Genomic DNA, 19,625 nt, shown 5'->3' with positions numbered 1-19,625 from the left:
TTTTTTGTATTTTGTGTATATTATTTGTTTTTAATATGCTGTGAACCGCCCTGAGTCCTACGGGAGTAGGGCGGTATACAAATTAAATTATCTATCTATCTATCTATCTAACACTTTCACCCAGTTCTCCTCTGAATCATTCAGATGTTCACTGGCAAACTTCAGACGGGCCTTTGCATGTGCTTTCTTGAGCAGGGAGATCTTGCGGGCGGTGCAGGATTTCAGTCCTTCATAGCGTATGTGTTACCAATTGCTTTCTTGGTGACTATGATCCCAGCTGCCTTGAGATCATTGACAAGATCCTCCCGTGTAGTTCTGGGCTGATTGCTCACTGTTCTCATGATCATTGAAACTCCACAAAGTGAGATCTTGCACGGAGCCTCAGACCAAGGGAGACTGACAATTATTTTGTGTTTCTTTCACTTGCGAATAATCGCATCAACTGTTTCACTTTCTCACCAACCTAGACTTGTAGCCCATTCCAGCCTTCTGTAGGTCTACAATCTTGTCCCTGACATCCTTGGATAGCTCTTTGGTCTTGGCCATGGTGGAGAGTTTGGAATCTGATTGACTTATTCCTTCTGTGGACAGGTGTCTTTTATACAGGTAACAAGCTGATATTAGGAGCACTCCCTTTAAAAGAATGCTCTTAATCTCAGCTTGTTACCTGTATAAAAGACACTTGGAAGCCAGAAATCTTGCTGATAGGGGATCAAATACTTATTTCACTCATAAAATGCAAATAAATTTATAACTTTTTTGAAATGCATTTTTCTGGATTTTTTTGTTGTTATTCTGTCTCTCACTGTTAAAATAAACTTACCATTAAAATTATAGACTGACCATTTCTTTGTCAGTGGGCAAACATACAAAATCAGCAGGGGATCAAAAAAATGTTTCCCTCACTGTACCTTTTATTTGAAAGATATCTGTTCGTAATGTATGGACTGCATTCTCCCGTGGATTACATTTTATGGTTTTAATTATTTAATTTGTTTTTAAGTGTGATAGCTGCCCAGAGACACACAAGGGAGATGATGGATAGCAGTATAAATTGAATGAATGAATAACTATTGCAGCTTGACCAACACTCTTTCTAGTGCAATGGCGTTATATAAAAATGGGAATTAAGAAAATATTGAAGATGGTTTAACACACATATCTTCAACAATTTGGGAAACACAGAATTAGAATTAAGGAAGCTGCTATATCCTATATTTTTCAATCTACATTCTGCATTGTTGGTTCTTTTTACTGAGGTTTCTGGACATGCTCAGTGAAGAGGAAGCATCCCCCACCTTAGCATTTGGGAGCAAGATGAAGTTTTAGATTGAAATGAATCCAAAGTATAATTCTCAGACTTCCATACTGTCTCCCACAATAGGGTTGTGCACAGACATTGCTGCTCATGCCAACCTCTTAAATCAGTAAATGTTTGTTGGTGAGAATTAAAAATGGAATATTCCACCAGAGCTGCTTTGCAACTGTTTACCAACCATCCTAACATTGCACAAAGGATAACTGAACATATGTTGATGTCAGTCTTTGAGACTGGAGAGGAAGCTAATAGAAAGCAATCATTATGCTCTAGAACATGCAAGAGACTGATGTGACTGCATGTGTGACAAAAAAAAAAAAATCTGTCTAGGATAGACTTTCCAAGCTGTATCCTCTTGTAATTTCTTGGCTTGGCATGCTACTCTACGATTAGGTCCCAAACGGTCAGTGTCACTTGTATTTTGGGTTTAGAAAAGACTTGGTCATATGGTATTTTTCTTTTCTTTTCTTTTTGATCCTCCTCAATAAGATGCTGGATTGAATTGAATTGAATAACCGTTATTGTCATTTTCCTATATACACAATGGCACATATTAAAATGAAATTCTTATGCACTGCTCTTGAAAGAGAAAAAAGAAAATTCACTAAATGCCCCATTATGTCAATGTAACTTTGCAGAATTTATGGAATAGACTCCATTGTTTAAACTGATGAAACTGATATCTATGATCTCGCAAGAAGGTGTCTGTTGAAAGCTATTGGTACCGAGAACTATAAATCTGCTCTTAGAAGGAATAGAGGGAATGTCCAGATAAGAGCAGCTTCCAATAATTGTCCCAAATAGTAATTCTAAAGGATTTCTGCATATCTGTTTGTTAAATGAAGATAGGAGAACGTGGTAATTAAAATGCATTTTGTGCTTGATTAGTTGATAAGGGGAAGCATTTGGAGTGCTGGCACTCTACCCTCAAAAAAGCTATCAGGTCTCAACACCTTGTGCAATGATTCAGAAGGAAATTTTACTTCACTTTCTAAAGTGCCCCACAGTCTTACCATTAGCCTAATGCTATTTACAGATCCAGGAAACACTGTTTACCTGAAATAGGAATATAAGTTGGCCAGTTGTGCCACATACTAAAGACTACTCTGGGAAGCTGAAAAAAAAACAAACCAGCTTTGAAGAAGGCAATAGAAAACTAAGGAAGCCAAGGAAACTAAATAGATATACCTATGTTAGTCATGAGGAAGTAAGCTAGACTCAAACCCAATTTTATTAGCTTGTGGCAGTTTTAGAGATAGAGTAGTGGGAACATCAATAATTCTTAGAGAATGCAGCAATCTGAAACATCTTTTGCTTCTTTGATATCATTAGGTTCAGAAAATGGAAGCAATACTGCAAACATAAAAGATATGATGGTCATGATGACATAACAACAATAACAGCAGCAACTGCAGTTAATTGTTGGATTTAATGAGGTTCTCTAAATATAGGCTTGTAGAACTGCAGTATAAAGAAAGCATGTAAAGATTGTTGTGTAAAATGTAAACACGAAAGTAAGTTTCTTTGCTTCTTTAGTTAACTACAGGTGTCAACCAACTTACCTCTTCAAGTGAACAGTAACGAGGGGCGAACACAATTTTACAGAAGACTCTGGTGACAACAGGCCTACCATAGCCTCATGCAGCTGATTCACCTTTTCAACTTCACCTTTGAAGGCTACGTTATTAAGGACATGAAAACACTGTGTGACAGCTAAATCTTTAATACAGACATTCTTCTCTTTCATCTCCTTGAAAATGTTAATAGCATCTACAATAAACCACAGCAAAAAAAAAACAAACCCGTTAGGTAATTTTATATACAGAAAAAAACAAACTGCTATTAAAACAGCCTTTCAAAAACCAGCAGGGATGTAAATTCTGGTGTATAATGCCAATTTCAAGTTAATTACTACTTGCATTTCTAAACGAGACTACAATTATGAATCCACAAAGCATGGTTTTATCATTTTGCTGCAACTTTGACTACAAATTACAGATGGGAACTGTGAGCCCACTCTGCACCACATAACCCTGTAGAGTCTGCCCTGTAGCAACAAGATCCTGCTAAATGGATGCTTTTATCGTTTGGTGCTAACATCTGCTAAATCACACCATTGTTTCTTCGGCAGATGGCTTGTCACGAGGCCAAATAATAAAGATGTGTTTACACTGTATATAGAACCAGACTAATGGTCTGATACCGATAGGGCCTGTTTGCTGTGTCGATACTAATTAGCCAAGGAGAGCCAATGAAAGCTTTCTAAGAGACTGCATGTTAAAACATTAGGTTCATTAATCTTCATTAGAAAGGCAGAAACAAACATTTTCATATATGGAATAAGAGCATTTTTATAATGTTCTTAATTACTGCACAAGCAAAATGTTTTGACTACTTTACATAAAAGCATCTGTTGAAATATTTCCTGCAGCATGGTATGGGCTTTTGAAAGCTTGACATAATAGCACCTTTTAATTGTATAGGTATCTGATCTAAATATCAACTCCTTTTATGAAAATAACCACTCTAAAACATACATACACAATATGTATATTATACACACACACACACCCTTTACTCTTTCAAATAAAGAAATTTAATATAAATTGTCTAACAGAATCTCATATTCGAATTCAATAGTCACTGTCAGAGTATTTTCTTCTAATTAACTATGCCAATAACTTACAGATTACAAGTCTTGTAACACACAATTTTAAGATCTAATCCTATAATGTATTTCTTTTATAAAAAATCATTTTTTCTCCAAGAGTGCTTGGACATTTTTCAAAGAGGTTATGTTTACAGGCTTTATACTCAGGCTTCACACCTTCTTAAGGAAAAACAAGGCCATTAGTCGAGGCACATACACAATTTGTGCCATAAGTCATGATCTTCAAACTCAATCCTAACAGCAGTGCTAATAAAAACTAGCGGCAGAAATGCAAAAAGCACTGAGCTGTGTAAATGTAAATGACAAGCTTGCCAGTCCATTAAAACTAATGGCCTACATTGTCCAAGTATCTCTGGTTGAATTCACATGCAAATTTAGATGTAAAATGTTCAAGCACTTTGTAGGACATGATATACCATTAATATTTTTATTCTGGTGGCAAGATATATGTATTATATAACAGTAATATACATTGAAAGAAAGCATGCTTACCATCCAGCCTTTCATGTTTCACCAAAATCTTAATCAATTCTAGGTAAGTGCTTAATTCAAGAATATCAGATGAATCTTTACGGCAACTAAAGTATATAAAAAATAAATCAATTCTTATGTCATATTGGAATAATCTCAATGTACAAGCTGATACATGTTCACCTAGAAATAGTACATGGGATGAAATAGTCCCAGTAACTGGATAAAATGATAATATTATTGCTGAAACATTAAGATACTGACAGAAGCATATTTGTTTGAAGAAATCAAATTAAATTCAGGTGCATTAATGGAGAGCTTGAGAGATGAATGTAAAAAGAAACCAAGTATTGGAAAGACTAAAAGGCAGTGCCTTTGCTTTTAATCTCTTTTTTAAAGAAAGAAAATACTGTATATTGTAAGACTTATGTAAAATATGTACAAAAAGAGAAGGCAAGCTGAGGTACATTATCAAGCAACACTATTAATGGGCTATATCAAAGTTAACATGAACTAAGATCCCACTGACATCAAATGTCCATTATATTTATAATTGCACTAGGACCCAAGTACAACTAAGCTTATGCTAGCTGAATTTAATGACACTTATGTGTAGGGATTGGGATTGCCACTGCTGAGTGATGTGGTTGTAAAACATGGTGTCATGTGATTGCATTGCTTAGTGATGACCATCCCAACAGTCCAAGGTGTTGTTGTAGTCCCAAGAGGTATGGGACATTAAGCAGGAAGATGTGTGAGTCCCAGGTAACGAGTGGATGAGTGCTGTTGGGGCCCTGGTGCAGGCTACATGCTAGTTGGAGAAAGTGGGATGTTTCAGCACCATGAGAGCACAGGAAGACTGCAAAACGTACGACCGAATGAGCACAGGAAAGCCCGGAAAGATTTTGTCATGCCTCTGTTGGAGCCTGAATCAGCTGAGGAAAATGAGCTGGAACTGGAGCCTATGGAGGTCGAGGTGTCTGTGGCTTCAGAGGGATGTGGGGAAGAGCATGCTGAGGCAGGCCAGGGCCTTTCAGGATTGGGACAGGATGAACATGAGAGACAGAGCTCAGGTGATGAACAAGGGCCACCCCCTCCTGATCCTAGAGCACGGAGAGTGGAAAGAAGGAGGAAACAAAGCAGGCAGGCTCAACTACTCGGGAGGAGAGCGCCCCACTCCTCTCCACAAAGCACACCTGGAGACTGAGACTTAAGGAGACGCTGTGGGGAGGGGCATTTGTCAGGAACAAACGCTGATTTCTTGGAGTTTTTGTGTGCTGTTGCTGATCTTGGAAACAACTCTCTGATCTCTTGTTCTGTGTTGTGATTTCTGCTTGGAAACCCTGAAACTCTTGACCATTGGACTGGCTGACAAACTTGATTTGGTGTTCAAAGAACTTGGATTGAATTTTGGCTTCTCTTCTGAAACTGCTCAGGCAAGCTTGTATTTCTACAGACTCATTAGATTTTGGATGTACGTTTCATTCCTTGTTATCTACGTGGCCTTGAGTAAATTACTCTTCTATTCTAACTGTATGTGAAACTACTTGCAGTCAGAGCTGCTGAAGGTGTGTGTGTCTTACTTTGTTCTGGGGCTTGCCAGAAACGTGGGAGCATTTGGGGAAAATTTGGAACAATTAAAGGGCAGTTTGAATTGCAAGCTGACTGCATTGCCTCTGTGCCATGCCCTGGGTCATCACAGATTTATTGAAGTGACTTGCAATCTTCCCTGCTGGCTTCCCCATTCTCTTTGTTTGCGGGAGACTGGTAGGGAAGCTTACAAATTGTGATCACATGACCATGGCTTCTTGCAATGTCATAATTTCAAGTCAAGCGCCCACCCAGATAGTGATCACATTATGAGCTACAATGGCTGGAACTTCAAGATCACTTGTATATCATTTTTTTTCACCACCACTGTTAAGTCTGAACAGTCACTGAATGAACTGGACGTAAGCCAAGGACTTCCTCTAATGAATTTTATTTATCTTTATTATAATATTCCACTAATAAAGGACTATTCTTCAGGCATATAAATTTTACGGTAAACCCAATTCCAAATCAGTCACAACCACTGCCAAATCAGGAAATGTCATACAAGGGCTGGTATTGTTTGTGACTGTGGTTTCTATAGATTAGTATATATGAAATGTCTGAATCTGTAAGCAATTTCATTTGTTTGCAAATTCTGCAAAGAGTGAACAGACTGAACAAATGCACTTCACAGATCATCCTAAACTACAGAAAGAACTGTTTACCATAAAGATTAAAGAGAGGGTGCTCAGGTTTCAACCACATTTGATGGATGCATCAGTGTGAAAAACAATACTAGAAATATTTATATGTGTATGAGACTTTGCATTCTCTTGAAATATTGATATAAAAATAGTGACAAATATTTGATACAAAAATACTCCATGTGGCTCCTCTTCAGCTGTCAGTGAGCAATAGAAAGTTTAGAGGGAGACAACGAACAATTTCACCAGTCTTTTTTATCCCTTCTGTGAATATCTATAACTGGATATAACAGAGGAATTACTATTTAACCATTGAAGGTCAAACTTTTTTTTTTCTTTACCCTTCCCTAATCCTTGTACTTTCTGGGTTAACTACTTTTAGTTAATGCTTATGGACATGGAATGTTTTTCACTGAATATACTGTATGTAACCCACCGAAAATCATTTTTGATTCAAGAACAGAAACAAATACCTTAAAATAAATAAATTACTTTAGTTCAGATGTATAACAGCTTAAGAGTTGTTAATAAAGTTTCTTATGCTGAACCACAATCTTTTAATGCCAAAATAACCAAGGGAAAATCTTAAACCATTTTAGTTTATTATACCTATTTGTTTTAATTTAAAACAAATATCTCAATAATACATTTAAAAAAAAAAAAAACTAAAAAGAGAAAATGAAGTGCTGAATTGCTCCTTGACAATTCAGTTATTACAAGTTTAGCTGGGAGCTAATTTTCACAATCAAGTTGCTGCCGTTTGAAATGATTAAAATACCACTTACAAGAATTGCAGTAATCTGTACTGTAGATGTATTACTAATCCAGAATCTAAATCTAGATACCAAGGTGGATTCTAAGACTTCATCAGAAATAGAGTAAAATACAATACAGAGTAATATGAGCGCAAATCACTAACAAAAGTGCTGGCACAAAAACGATTGTGTAATCATGACAGCTTACACAATCAATTTTGAATTTCAGCAGAAAATATTTTGTGTGGGATAAGCTAATTAAAAATGTATGGGGGGGGGTGATAATACTCAACCTACTTAATTCAATAAGGTCTGTATATCAGCATAAATCTCTGTGACATCTTTCAGTGCCACTGTACTTACAATTCTTCTTTCAAGTTCATTGCTTCCTCTACATTATCATTTTGACAGCATAGGCGTATTAAGGCTCCATAGCCCACAAAATTCATGTCGGATTCATATTTGGCTTTTACTTCAAGAGCTTTTTGCATATTCTAGAAGGAACATTAAGCAAAAGATATGAACTAGAAAAAGAAAATCAACATGACATTTTATATTCTACTAGGAAATTACATTTATTTATATATGCTTACACTTTGCACTGCTTCTTAGCAATTCATATGCTTTACATTTGTGTGCATATGAATCTTTTATAAATTAGTAAATAGTTTAAATATGTCCATTATAAACTTTCACCCTGTATTGCAATATATGCTTTCACTGATTTCTGAAGTTCTATACAAAAATATGAATTACAGTTGGATGGATGCCTGCTAATGAAGACAAGAGCCTCTGCATCTCAGAAAGCTTTTCTTCAAGAAAATAATGGAATTTCAGCCCCCACATTAACCACCTTTTAATATTTGACTTGCAAATTATTACACATGTATCAGTTGCTTGACAATCTAGTTGTAAGAGACCAGAGCCGTGGCTTGAAAGGACACTTGGCATGTATGATAAACCTTTCACAGCTGTTACTATCATTCATTTTGCAGATTACCATTAACAGACTTCCACAATCTCAAAACATGTCATTCACAAGGTAACTAAAAATCAGTACTGAGAGTTTTCCCCCCTAATTTTTTAATACTTTAGATTTGCAAGGAGCAAAACTGAAATCCAGAAGACATTAGTTTTCCTTAATCACCTACATGAATTTGCAGTTTGACAAGAAACAAACACATGTAAATGCATTTGTTCATTTTGAGCTCTAATTACTTTTATAATCTCTCCCTAAGTCTCTCCCCACCTACCTATATGAGGTCTCCTGTGGCTAGGATTTGTATTTTACTTGGGTTACTGTATAAAGTGTCATTTATACTGATGGTGCTATACATAGTTAGAAGTATTTAATTTACTTATCACACTTTGTTAATAAAATAAACAAATCTGCTGAAAATTACCTTTTCTGAACACAGAGCAACTATAAAGTTTTTTAGAACATCTCCAATGGATTTGTTTTCAGCTTTAAGTTGTTGAAGTTGCTCCTCCAAATTATGTGAATTAATCAAGGACTAAGGTAAAAGGATAAAAAGATATTCAAATGATGTTTTACAATAAAACAAATCCCAGCGACAATGTGTGTTATTGACATTTATACTGGAATACTTTTATATTCGCAGGGGTTATGTGCAAAGTACAAAGGAAAACCTAATGTTACACTTTTGAAAAATGTTTTTCTGTTATCTCAGTTGTGAGAAATGACGTTGAGTTGTATCAGTCATGTAGTGCTCTAGGATTCATACTGGTCTTAAATAGGCATCTCCCACTGGGAGCAGGTCCCCCATTCTTCTTTGTTCTCTGTGCAATTCCAATGCAAGTGAGGACAGACTAATTTGTATATTCCCTCATCTTCTGCATCAGAATGGTATAAACATGGCCTGAAATTCTTAACTGTAAATAGCTTTATCCTTAAGAGAAAACTAAGTCATAGCAACCAAGCATTTAAGGTTTCAAATCAATTTATGGAAAAGTCAGAAATACCAGGTAGAAAGTCCTCAACTAATGCATATTTTTTACTATTTCTAGGATTGAAACTCCTTTTTTTAAAAAATGGATTTTTTTATACAATTAAAATTGAAAGCCATGTATTCTGGTTACGTAGGAAAATTATTTAATGCTAACATATTTAAATTGTGTACATACACTTAATAGTTGCTCATCAGTAGCCAATAAAATTACACCATAAAATATAATTAATGGCTTGATACGTATTTGAATATAAGCATCAATGTGCTTATGATAAATTAAAAACTCAATAAATGTGTGGTTTTGTTTTGCTATTAAGATTGCTATCAACATTTAAGAGTTGCTCTGTCTTATTTGTCTCCTAAAACTTTAGCATTCTCTGTCTAAAATAGGCTTCCACATTTCAGAAAAGGATTAAATAAAACTAATTTTATACATCAGGCATATTAATCTTTAAGGTAACTATACATTTGGAATGAATGTTTGTATATATGTATGTTTTATATAATTATATATAAAATAACATTTGCTATTACAGACCTTAATTAAACTGGGAACGTTGTATTCAGTCAGCAGTTTGCGAATACCTTTGTAGTAGGCAGGAAGAATCGTTATATTCTGTAGGAAGAGGTGGAGAAAGTCATGTGAGTTTTAAAAATACAACCCAATTGAAAAAAAAAATCTGTTACACAAATTTCAGACATAATTTAAATCTCCAACACTTGCATGCCATTGAGAAGTGGTCTGGCTGTACTTAAAAGCTGCAATTTGAAATCTAATAGATACATGTCAGGAAGGACGGGCATTATGTAGCAAAAAAATGAAATAGTACCATCTTCTGCAGCTGATGGAAGTATTGTCTCAACTGCTCCTCCTTGTCCTGTACCTCTGAGTCAGTCATGTTGTCAATCAAGGAATAAAGAAAACGGCCAATATTTTCTGCGAGGTGGGGGGGAAGACAAGAGAAAGCATTCCACTAAAATTACTGACACTGTCATGTTATCAAGATTAATTTATAAGAAATCATTTTGGTGTGAGATGTCACCCTGATGAGAGGCTCTGAAATGGCAACAATGATCACTGAGGCGTAGAGATTATGTGGTTTGGGAGCACATATCTAACTGGTGAGTGAAAGGAATATTAATTATTTTCAAACCGAATGACAGCTTTTCAGAACAAAGTCTTTCTTCAGTCTATTTTTCCATGGCTGTGTGACAAAAGCAGCACTGCCCAGGCCCTCTCCCCCACTTTCTTGCCCACCACCCCAAAATAGTTGCCATAAATATTTTGTCATTTACTCAAAAAAGAAATGGAGCTTTTTAAAGCTTCATAGGCACAGCCCCATGTATTTCTTCTTATTTCCAGTGTTTTACTGAAGCTAGTGAATGAAAGACAATAAAGAATATTAAATGATATTTAATCACCAGCTCCAATAATCCTGTGGGGAGCTGCTTATTAGCCAATGAAATTTAAGTTTAACAAACGATACTGTATAGGTTAACAGTATTAATTTTGACTGAAGCATCAAGGAAGAATAAATGAGATTCCAATAAACTACATAGTGATGTGTACTGTATTTTATTACTGAAAATATTTTTGTCACAATGTAAGTTTGATTATTAAAACATTATAAAAAGCTATTAAATTAATAGCTTCTTAAAAATATTTGTATTAATGCCCTTCTAAAAAAGAATCTTTCTCCCATCTGTAAATGCTTGATTACATTATCCCTATAATCTGTTCATTTTACTTACTATATAAGCATCTCAAGTACATTTTTCATTAAAAAGAAAAAACACTAATAAAATCTCATGGATTCCACAAAATATACTGTGATCATCTGGGTAAACTTTTTACCCAACATGTTTTCAAATTTCACTTTCAAAAAGAAATAATCAATGTTTACAGTTGTAATCCCTCAAACCTATCATTACCCAGAAGAACGGATTTGTGGATAAGTTACAATCATAGAAATTGAAACCCTACCAGTTTCTTGTTCAGCCTTCGGTTCCTCCATATACAACAGTTCTGTTATCTGGTAAGACAGAATAATCGTACATTGCAGCCAAGAAAAGCAAGCAAGAGCAAATAGTAACTGAAATTGAATTCTACAAATAACAAAGCAGCTCTCTACTAGCATTATTCTGTGCCACATCATAGCAATTTATTTTTTTAAAACAAAAGCTTTTAGTATTTTTTTAAACACTGCACAACAAAGATATACTGAAGTTCAGAAATATGATCTCCATGATTTAGTTCATGCATTTTACCATCACAAGTGATCATAAAGAAAAAAAATTTCTTGAAGTAATCAGACTCTATTGTTTAGAGGTTTAAAATTCAGGATCTATATAATTTGCTGTCGTTATTTACGAATTAATTTTAACAGGAAGTTGCACTGTGCATAACAGACTCTATTCCAGTTAAGTATTTAGCAACAGCATAGTACCAGGTGTACTTGATGTAACAGCTAAATAGAATTGGAGGGAGTGAAACAAAAGAACTATTCCTTAAAACCTGATGGCTGATAGTAACCAAAGTATCTAGGTAGCGGCTATTTAATCAGCTATTTAACTTGAAAGATTTTTCTTAAACTTGATTACCCTTCTCCACAATTACTATCAAGGGAACAAGATTTTCCACTTCCATTAACATCCATTTTAATGCACATTTTCTGGCAACTCTGACCAAAAAATATGATGTGAAAGAGATTTCAAGATATTTTACTTGCCTTTACTGACTGCTTGCCTTACATGCCGTTTATCTCCAGTTATTAAAATATTGGAATTACTTTATAACCTTTCTACATAAATCTAATAAATGGGAATGCTTTCTTCTCACTACTCATCTCTTTATACATAATTAACAAGAACAATTATACTGACAGACAGCCATATTGGCAAAAAAAACACCTAGTCCTTTTTGTATACAGAGCCTTTTAAACGTTTCCAAGTAACAATTTCCCCTAGTCCCTTAGGGGCACCTTCCAGTATAAAAAGAATGGGAGAGCATTATGACTGGCCAAATTTCTGTTTGTTAGAAGGCGTCACATTTTTTTCAATAGACAAAAAAACAAAAAAAAAGGTAGGCACTATAAGCCAAATTAAGTCAGGGAAAGCACAGCTTCTACAATTCCTTCTAGCCACCCTTTCACCAAGACCGGCCATACAAAACATATGCATTTTCTTCTGTTTAGTGAAGTGTGTGTTTGGGTGTGTGAGATATCATTTCCCCCTCATGTTTATCTGTCCGTGTTTATAGGGGTGAACTGGAAAGCTCAAGGCCTCACAGAGGGAGCTTAGAATGGAGTAGCTGCCAACATTTTAAGCACCTGCCCAACTTCTTTTCTTACTGGGATGCACCACGGATATTTTTTTCATAAAATATTTTTCTCCAAAGTCCCAGTCCAATTTCAGATATGCTATCTCTTTTGCCAATTTATCCCATCATCACAAATTTGGTTCAAATTCTTTCAGGTTTTAATGGTAGACAAATCCTTTCAGGTTTAAAAGGTGGGTAAAATAATGGGCAGAGACCTGAATTCCTTTGTATATTTTTTCCCCAATATTTCAGTGATTTGGAAACCACTGATCTGGGAAAAAATAAAAAGGGGGAGAGCACTGCAAGTATCATTTTATTGCAGAGAAACCAACGAAGTTTGAAAAATTTCTTTATCAAGAAGGCTGCATAATAAAATCAAAAGTTTTATTCAAGTAAACACCTCAATGAGTTTAGGTAATACTAAAAATACAATATGTTGTTTGACATATATTTTGTAATGAATATTTTATTAGCCTTAATTTGTTACTAAAATATTAAAGCAAACATGTCAGGTAAGAGTTACAGCAAGGATAACCATTTGAAAAAGCAAACTATGTCCATTTTTAGAAAGGAGAAGACACAACTCATTAAATCCATGTTTTTTAAAAAATCTTCCTACTATAAAAGTCAATGGGGAAACCAGCAGGAGGTCACAAATGGCATCCATGTGATATCGTGTTTAATGAAGAGGCACACTTCACTTGACGATGGCAACTGGGAGTGCCAGAATTTCCATCACTAATTGGTTAAGATTACCTGGCATCGTGCTTTATGTTGTTTAGTGATGGAATTTCCAGCCACACTTGCTGACATTAACCAAAAACTACCTGTATTGAAAAGGCCCTTCAACAATAGTTTTAACATTTTTATTTCCTAATTATTAAAAATGAAGCTACAGAATGTTAATTTTTTTTTAAAAAAAAAAAGTCAGCTATGTTTACACCTAAATTTTTTCAAGGAGAAGCTGCTACCATAGTTATTACTAGTTGCTTTAACTTTAATAGTGGTTTTGGTCTTTGGAAAAATATTAACAGTATAGGCATTTTTACATGGATAACACTCTTTATATGGTTTTGTTTTGTAGAATCATTGATAAAGAAATTTTCCAAAACTTACTGGGTTTTTATACCATCAAGTATTTCCAACTGGCACTTGGGATGTCTCTTATAAAAACAAAAATTGCTGCCCCTACAAGAAATCTTTATCCCCGATCATGAACAATAAAATTAGTGCTTACTTAATAAATACTATTTCTACATTAATATGAATTCAGTCACAACTCTATCTTCCACAATGTGAGCAACAGATTATAAACGGTATAAAGCATTTGAAAGATCAAATACAGACAAGGAAAAAGTATTAATTACATGCTTAATTTTCCCCACTGAGATCAAAAGGAATTAAAAATATTTAACTTTAGATAAGTCATAACAATTTAAAATGCTTCACATAGATCTAGTAAAAGATTAGACTTACATCTGAAATAGACCTTTCTATTTATTGTATTGTTCCAATACTGCACACCCAAATAACTCCCCATTGCAGCTTAGCTGTCTTTACTTACCTTGTTCCAAAGATCAACATCAGCACACCTGCAGAGGGCAGCAGAAGATAATAAATTAGAAGTCCAAATATATATATATATATTATTATTGCTTTCGAAAGCTCAATACAACTGAACAGGTTACAACATGGGTTCAGATTTGCTTAAGTGAAGAAAGATAAGCAATAATTGATGTATATATTTTAGCATAAATCTTTCTTTACAAAATGATTTTACTATATTTATAGACAATTACCACTGATGTTTTTGTGATAATATTCGAATCTATAATCTTATTGCATTTCAAAATACCTGCAATCTGTGTAATCTCTTGTTTGTACCATACATTGCCTGTATTTAATACATTTTTTTCCATCATGAAATTGACTTTATTTTTGTATCACCAAAAATTATACTGTATGGAATTTTCTTGTAGAACAATGATTGCTTTTTAAAATTAGTAAAGATACTAATTCTATTCAAAGTTACATAACGGGGAGCCTTCACCATGTGAGCAAGCCTCATCCCATAATATCATGAAAATAATAAAACTTATCTCTGGAAACAAAAACATTTCATGTACAATTGCACACATGTTGTCTCCTCTGTGATCAAAGTCCATGATAATATGGTCCTGGCTCTTATACAAGTAAATAGGCATACAGTTGTAACCAGGAATGTCTGCAGGATATTGTGCAATGCCACAAAAGGACATCGGTTATTTTAATCCATGATTAAAATAAGCTATTTTACTTCTTTCAACAGAACTATCATATTTGATGACTGCTGAATTAGAATATATAATGTAAAATATTTCTATACTCCTCTTTCTCAGATACAGTATGCTTTCTAAATGTTTACAACAAATTTATCTGCTTTACCCTAGAAATTGTAATGCCTTAGGCACAATGCCAGCTTTGTGCAAATCACTTTCTCTCAGCCCTAGAGACTGAACCACATCTGAAACCTTGCCCAGAAAACTGCAGGGACTAATCCAGGTAGTTGCCACATTAATCCTTCTCTTAATGAGTGCAATCCCGGCATTGTTGTTTATGGTTCTTAAGTGATCCCATGGGTCATTAAGCAGACAGACTCCCATGAAAGGAGTGCAGGGTGTCTCAGGGTGGTCTAGCACAACTCAATGTGGCCAACTCGCCACTGCCAACTTGCCATGGCCAACTTGCTGCAGGACAAGAGTTACACTAATATCAAAGAAAGGGTGGAATAGAATCATTATATTTTGTCCAAAGGAGGGAGAAAATGAAATGTGACAAAAATGAAAACTATGTTTTAATTATTTTTAATAATTAAATTGAATTGTTGAATTCAACATGGTGAGTTGTCCTGGGGCGAGTTGGCTGTAGCGAGTTGTCCCATTCCGGCCTGAGAGGAACAGAAAAAACTGTGGGAGGGCCCACTCAGGAGCTGAAAATACACCATGCCAAAATCCAAGCAGGATTTTTAGCCTCTTGAGTGGAGAGACATTCGCACGTGACCTATGCCAGATCACCCCACTCAGGAGCTGAAAATCCTCCGCACTGAAATCCAAGCAGAGTCACTAGTGCATAGTCTGTACCAATCCTCCCAGGGCTTCCCCCATCCACTTGAAGCACTCTGCGCATCTTATCATATCGTGCTACCTCTCCATTTTCTATTCATTTTTAGCTCCCTCTCATTTCTGATGGCTGGCTGAAAGAGCTGCCTGCGAAAGGATTGCAGCTCCATTCCATGCATTGATGGGAACTCTTTTGGTAAGATGTAGGAACCTGTCTGAATCCTGCTGAAGGAGTACAGTTCCCTTCTGTGCACAGAAGAGAACTCCCTCAGCAGGGAGCAGGAACAGAGCTGACAACTTCAGAATTTTAAAGAGTTTAGCTCTCCTCAGCAAATCATTCTTTCAACCAGACTCCAGAGACAAGAGGGAGTCCTTTTGGCAGCAGTGGCAGTTTGCAAACTTCCATGCTGGCTTCCCGGGGAAGCTGGCAGAGAAGAATGCAAATGGCGATTACATGATTGTGGGGCACTTGGCAATCAGTCATAAGTGCAAATAGGCTGCCAAGTACTTAGACTGCAATCACGTGACCAAGGAGGTAACGGTGCAATGTTTTGCAACAACCAGAAGGGCTTCATAGGCTATAAAGCACCCTATAATGAGGCCATCATAATTCCTGATCATCATTAAACGAACGGTTGTAACTCGAGGATTATCTGTATGAGAATCTTAAGGAAAATTGTTCATAGCATGGCTTCTGTGTTCTATGACACAGGCAGCCTACACTTTCAGCATCTCTAGTAAACTAGCTTAAATAAACAAGCCACTGATCCACAGAGAAAATATATTTGTCTTCTATCTCTGGATTATTTTTCCAAAGTAATTTCTACTCTGAACTGACAAGGAACTTATCCTAACCTATCAATTCAATGACATCAAAATAGTTCACAGATATATTCAGATAACTTGTCAACTTTCCATAGTAACACTATTCAAAAAGTCAGAACAAAGAATGTACTTTCAGTAAAGAGCTTAATAGTTTATTTTACACATACACAGAGAGAGGGGGGGAGTGTTTAAAATGTCAAAATTGCATTCAATAATATATGGCACTATAGATGGTAGCTATTTTCTATTACAGAAATAATCCGTACCAAATTGTACTGTTTAGGGAGACATGAAATACGGCCCTTCCCAAACTTCTACCTTTCCTCTACCCTAATTATTTTTTATTACTTTGTCTTTCTCCCTAGATAAATGACAATACAATCCTAATCACTTTTACTTCAAAGTGATTCAGATTTTGAAACACCTTGCCAGGAGCTAGGAGGATTTACCCCTTTAGTGATACACACATATATTAATATAACCTGTTTTCTCTCACCTGTACCTGTCACTGTTTTCCTTGTCTGTCACTGTATCTCTCTTTCAAATAAGATAATTTTACTTTTTTTCATCTCCCTACAATTTGCATGCAATTGCCATTCATTTCTTATTTTGCTTGCTCCCTCCACTTTAGTGCTGATTGTTTTCTCTCCCTATAGCCTAATTCTGATTTCCTTCCCTTTTTTCTATCTATTATGTCTACATAGTTTACAGTCAGGCTCAAAAAGTACTATATAACAAAACTGTAACACCCCTCCTATAAACCAAACATACTCTCCATTTTTGTCACTTGAACAATAATTTTCCCTGTTGTTTTGCCACAAATCTGAATTATCACCATTCTTGTCTGATTTCTTTTCATTATAGTTTTATATTGTGAGCCATTAAGACTCTGTATAACATTGTGGCCGGGTATAAACATGATAAAAAATAATTTTGTTTACTAAGAGTAAAACTTTATGCAACCAAGGCAGTATGAACAAAGGAGAAATGAAAAGATGCAGACAGCACCAAGTAACATATAGGTCAACAGAAAAATTATAAGTACTGATAAAATGCATTTATTTACATGGAACATTTCTATCTTATGCATCATTCAGTGAAGAGTTAATAGCAATACAGGATTTTTAGTATTTAAAAGAAAAAACAGAAAAACTAAAAAAGTTCTCAACAAAAATTCTTAAATGTATATATTATCTGACGTTCGTGTAGTCCAATCTCTAATAAAATTAACTAAGATTAGAAAGTTTTAAGTTCAAATCTGAGTTTAGGCATAAATTTATGGGATGGCATTATGTAAAGCTTATACTGTGTGCTCTAGAATACAGACATATTACTGATTAACCTACGATAATTGTGACTAGAATTATTGTGATAGTATCTGTGAAGCATAATATGTATATACTTGTGAATATTTTATATAAATATTATGATTATACTTGATAGTCAGTGTGATATTATCAGAGCAGTTTCAGATATAGAAGCTCATTATGAAATTTGGGATTTGATAACTTAGCTCAGCCTCCCACACAAAGATGCTTATTGTAGGGGAATATTTGGAAGGTGCCAGGATCTCCTAGGGAAAACTGGAATATAAATCTAAAAGAATGAAAGATGAAATAAATAAACTGTTTTCAATTTACTGTATATAGGTCCAAATGAAAACCTTCACATTCCCACTCACAGAACAGGATATTAAACTTCAGCAACACTGAAGCCTAGCTACAAAGATCCTATCAGGACAATGGGATATTATTAGCTACAAATAACTATTTTTTTTAAAAAAAATGCCTTAAGTAACAGAAAAACAAAGCTGGAATTTGGGACCAAAGAGATCCAAAACATAAGATTTCGTAAGTCTTACCTTCTAAATCCAACCAGTAAACTGTTCCTGATATGATTCCTCTCCACTGTCCAGATGTTTGAGGAAGACACTGCAAGTTAAATTAAATTATTCAGTATGATGCATTGACTTGTATTTCTCTAAACACCACTGATTCAACAACTATTATTTTAAAGCCAATATGCTATATAGGAAAACAAAATATTTAACGTTATATACATATACCTGATAGAGCCATTGCTTTATATTTCACTGTAAAGACATATTGACCCTGTCTTTCTCCCTGTATCCTAATCAGTCCCAGTCATGACTAAGTTTAAACAAACTTTATTCCTAAATAAAGGAAGGAATCTGTTCTATAAATTCAGATTTTCCAGTCAAATTAAATATAACTCTTTTTATTTAAGTATAGTTTTGAAGAACATTGTTAAAGCTTACATTGATTTTATAGCACAGTAGATTCAAATGGACCGTTAAAGTATATCTATAAAAACTACTCACAGTATTCACACATTTCCCGCAATATTTTTAAGAAGAATAAGAAGAGTAGGTAATGTATCATCTCTTTCTTCTATCAAAGGGATATGGACTTTTTAGAATGAAACAAAAGGCTAATTTACATATTATACTTGCTTTGAATCATAAATAGATGTTAAAATACAGCTTCAAACAATCTTAAATAACAAGTATTTTTGAATAAATTATCAACATTTACCATTCTTAAAATTACCTCATACCATTTTTCCAAACAGATCACTCAGATAATATATAAAACAAGAGCACTTACATAACTGATAAACTTTATCCAGTCTTCCATGAGAAGCTTCATGCCTGATTTCTGCTGCTAAGAATCTACTAGTTTCCAAAGGACAGCCTTTTTCCTATGGAAAGATGGTAATATGGTAGTACCCAGTATATCATCATAATCAAGCTCTCTACAGTACTTCATATTTCAGATCTGGTGTGGGTTTGGCCAATAGCCTTCCAATCTTGACCAAAGCTGTCTTCTGTAATTCAGGATGTGCAATGGTTTATCTTACAGATATTATTAAAATTCTCAAGAAAACTATTTATGCAAAGCATAATTCTAGAATTGTAATTTAAAGACTAAACACAGAGAA

At 34.9% G+C, this 19,625-nt stretch overlaps 1 protein-coding gene across 1 annotated transcript in view; it reads right to left on the bottom strand.

The window, feature by feature from the left end:
• LRPPRC (leucine rich pentatricopeptide repeat containing) overlaps positions 1-19,625 on the bottom strand; it is a 99,789-nt gene that overhangs the window by 59,475 nt on the left and 20,689 nt on the right. The window contains exons 13-22 of the mRNA XM_015813088.2: positions 19,292-19,385; positions 18,526-18,595; positions 14,306-14,333; positions 11,407-11,455; positions 10,253-10,359; positions 9,961-10,038; positions 8,856-8,966; positions 7,816-7,946; positions 4,482-4,567; positions 2,881-3,088 (exon numbers count right to left, since the gene is read on the bottom strand). Of these exons, the coding sequence (XP_015668574.1) occupies positions 2,881-3,088; positions 4,482-4,567; positions 7,816-7,946; positions 8,856-8,966; positions 9,961-10,038; positions 10,253-10,359; positions 11,407-11,455; positions 14,306-14,333; positions 18,526-18,595; positions 19,292-19,385 (962 nt within the window). The remainder of the gene's footprint in view (positions 1-2,880; positions 3,089-4,481; positions 4,568-7,815; positions 7,947-8,855; positions 8,967-9,960; positions 10,039-10,252; positions 10,360-11,406; positions 11,456-14,305; positions 14,334-18,525; positions 18,596-19,291; positions 19,386-19,625) is intronic.

The sequence above is a fragment of the Protobothrops mucrosquamatus genome, unplaced genomic scaffold (assembly GCF_001527695.2).
Source record: "Protobothrops mucrosquamatus isolate PMUCROS unplaced genomic scaffold, P.Mucros_1.0 scaffold134, whole genome shotgun sequence".
NCBI classification, from domain to species: domain Eukaryota; kingdom Metazoa; phylum Chordata; class Lepidosauria; order Squamata; family Viperidae; genus Protobothrops; species Protobothrops mucrosquamatus.
Note: the sequence above shows the minus strand (reverse complement) of the source record. Positions and strands in the feature narration are given on the sequence as shown.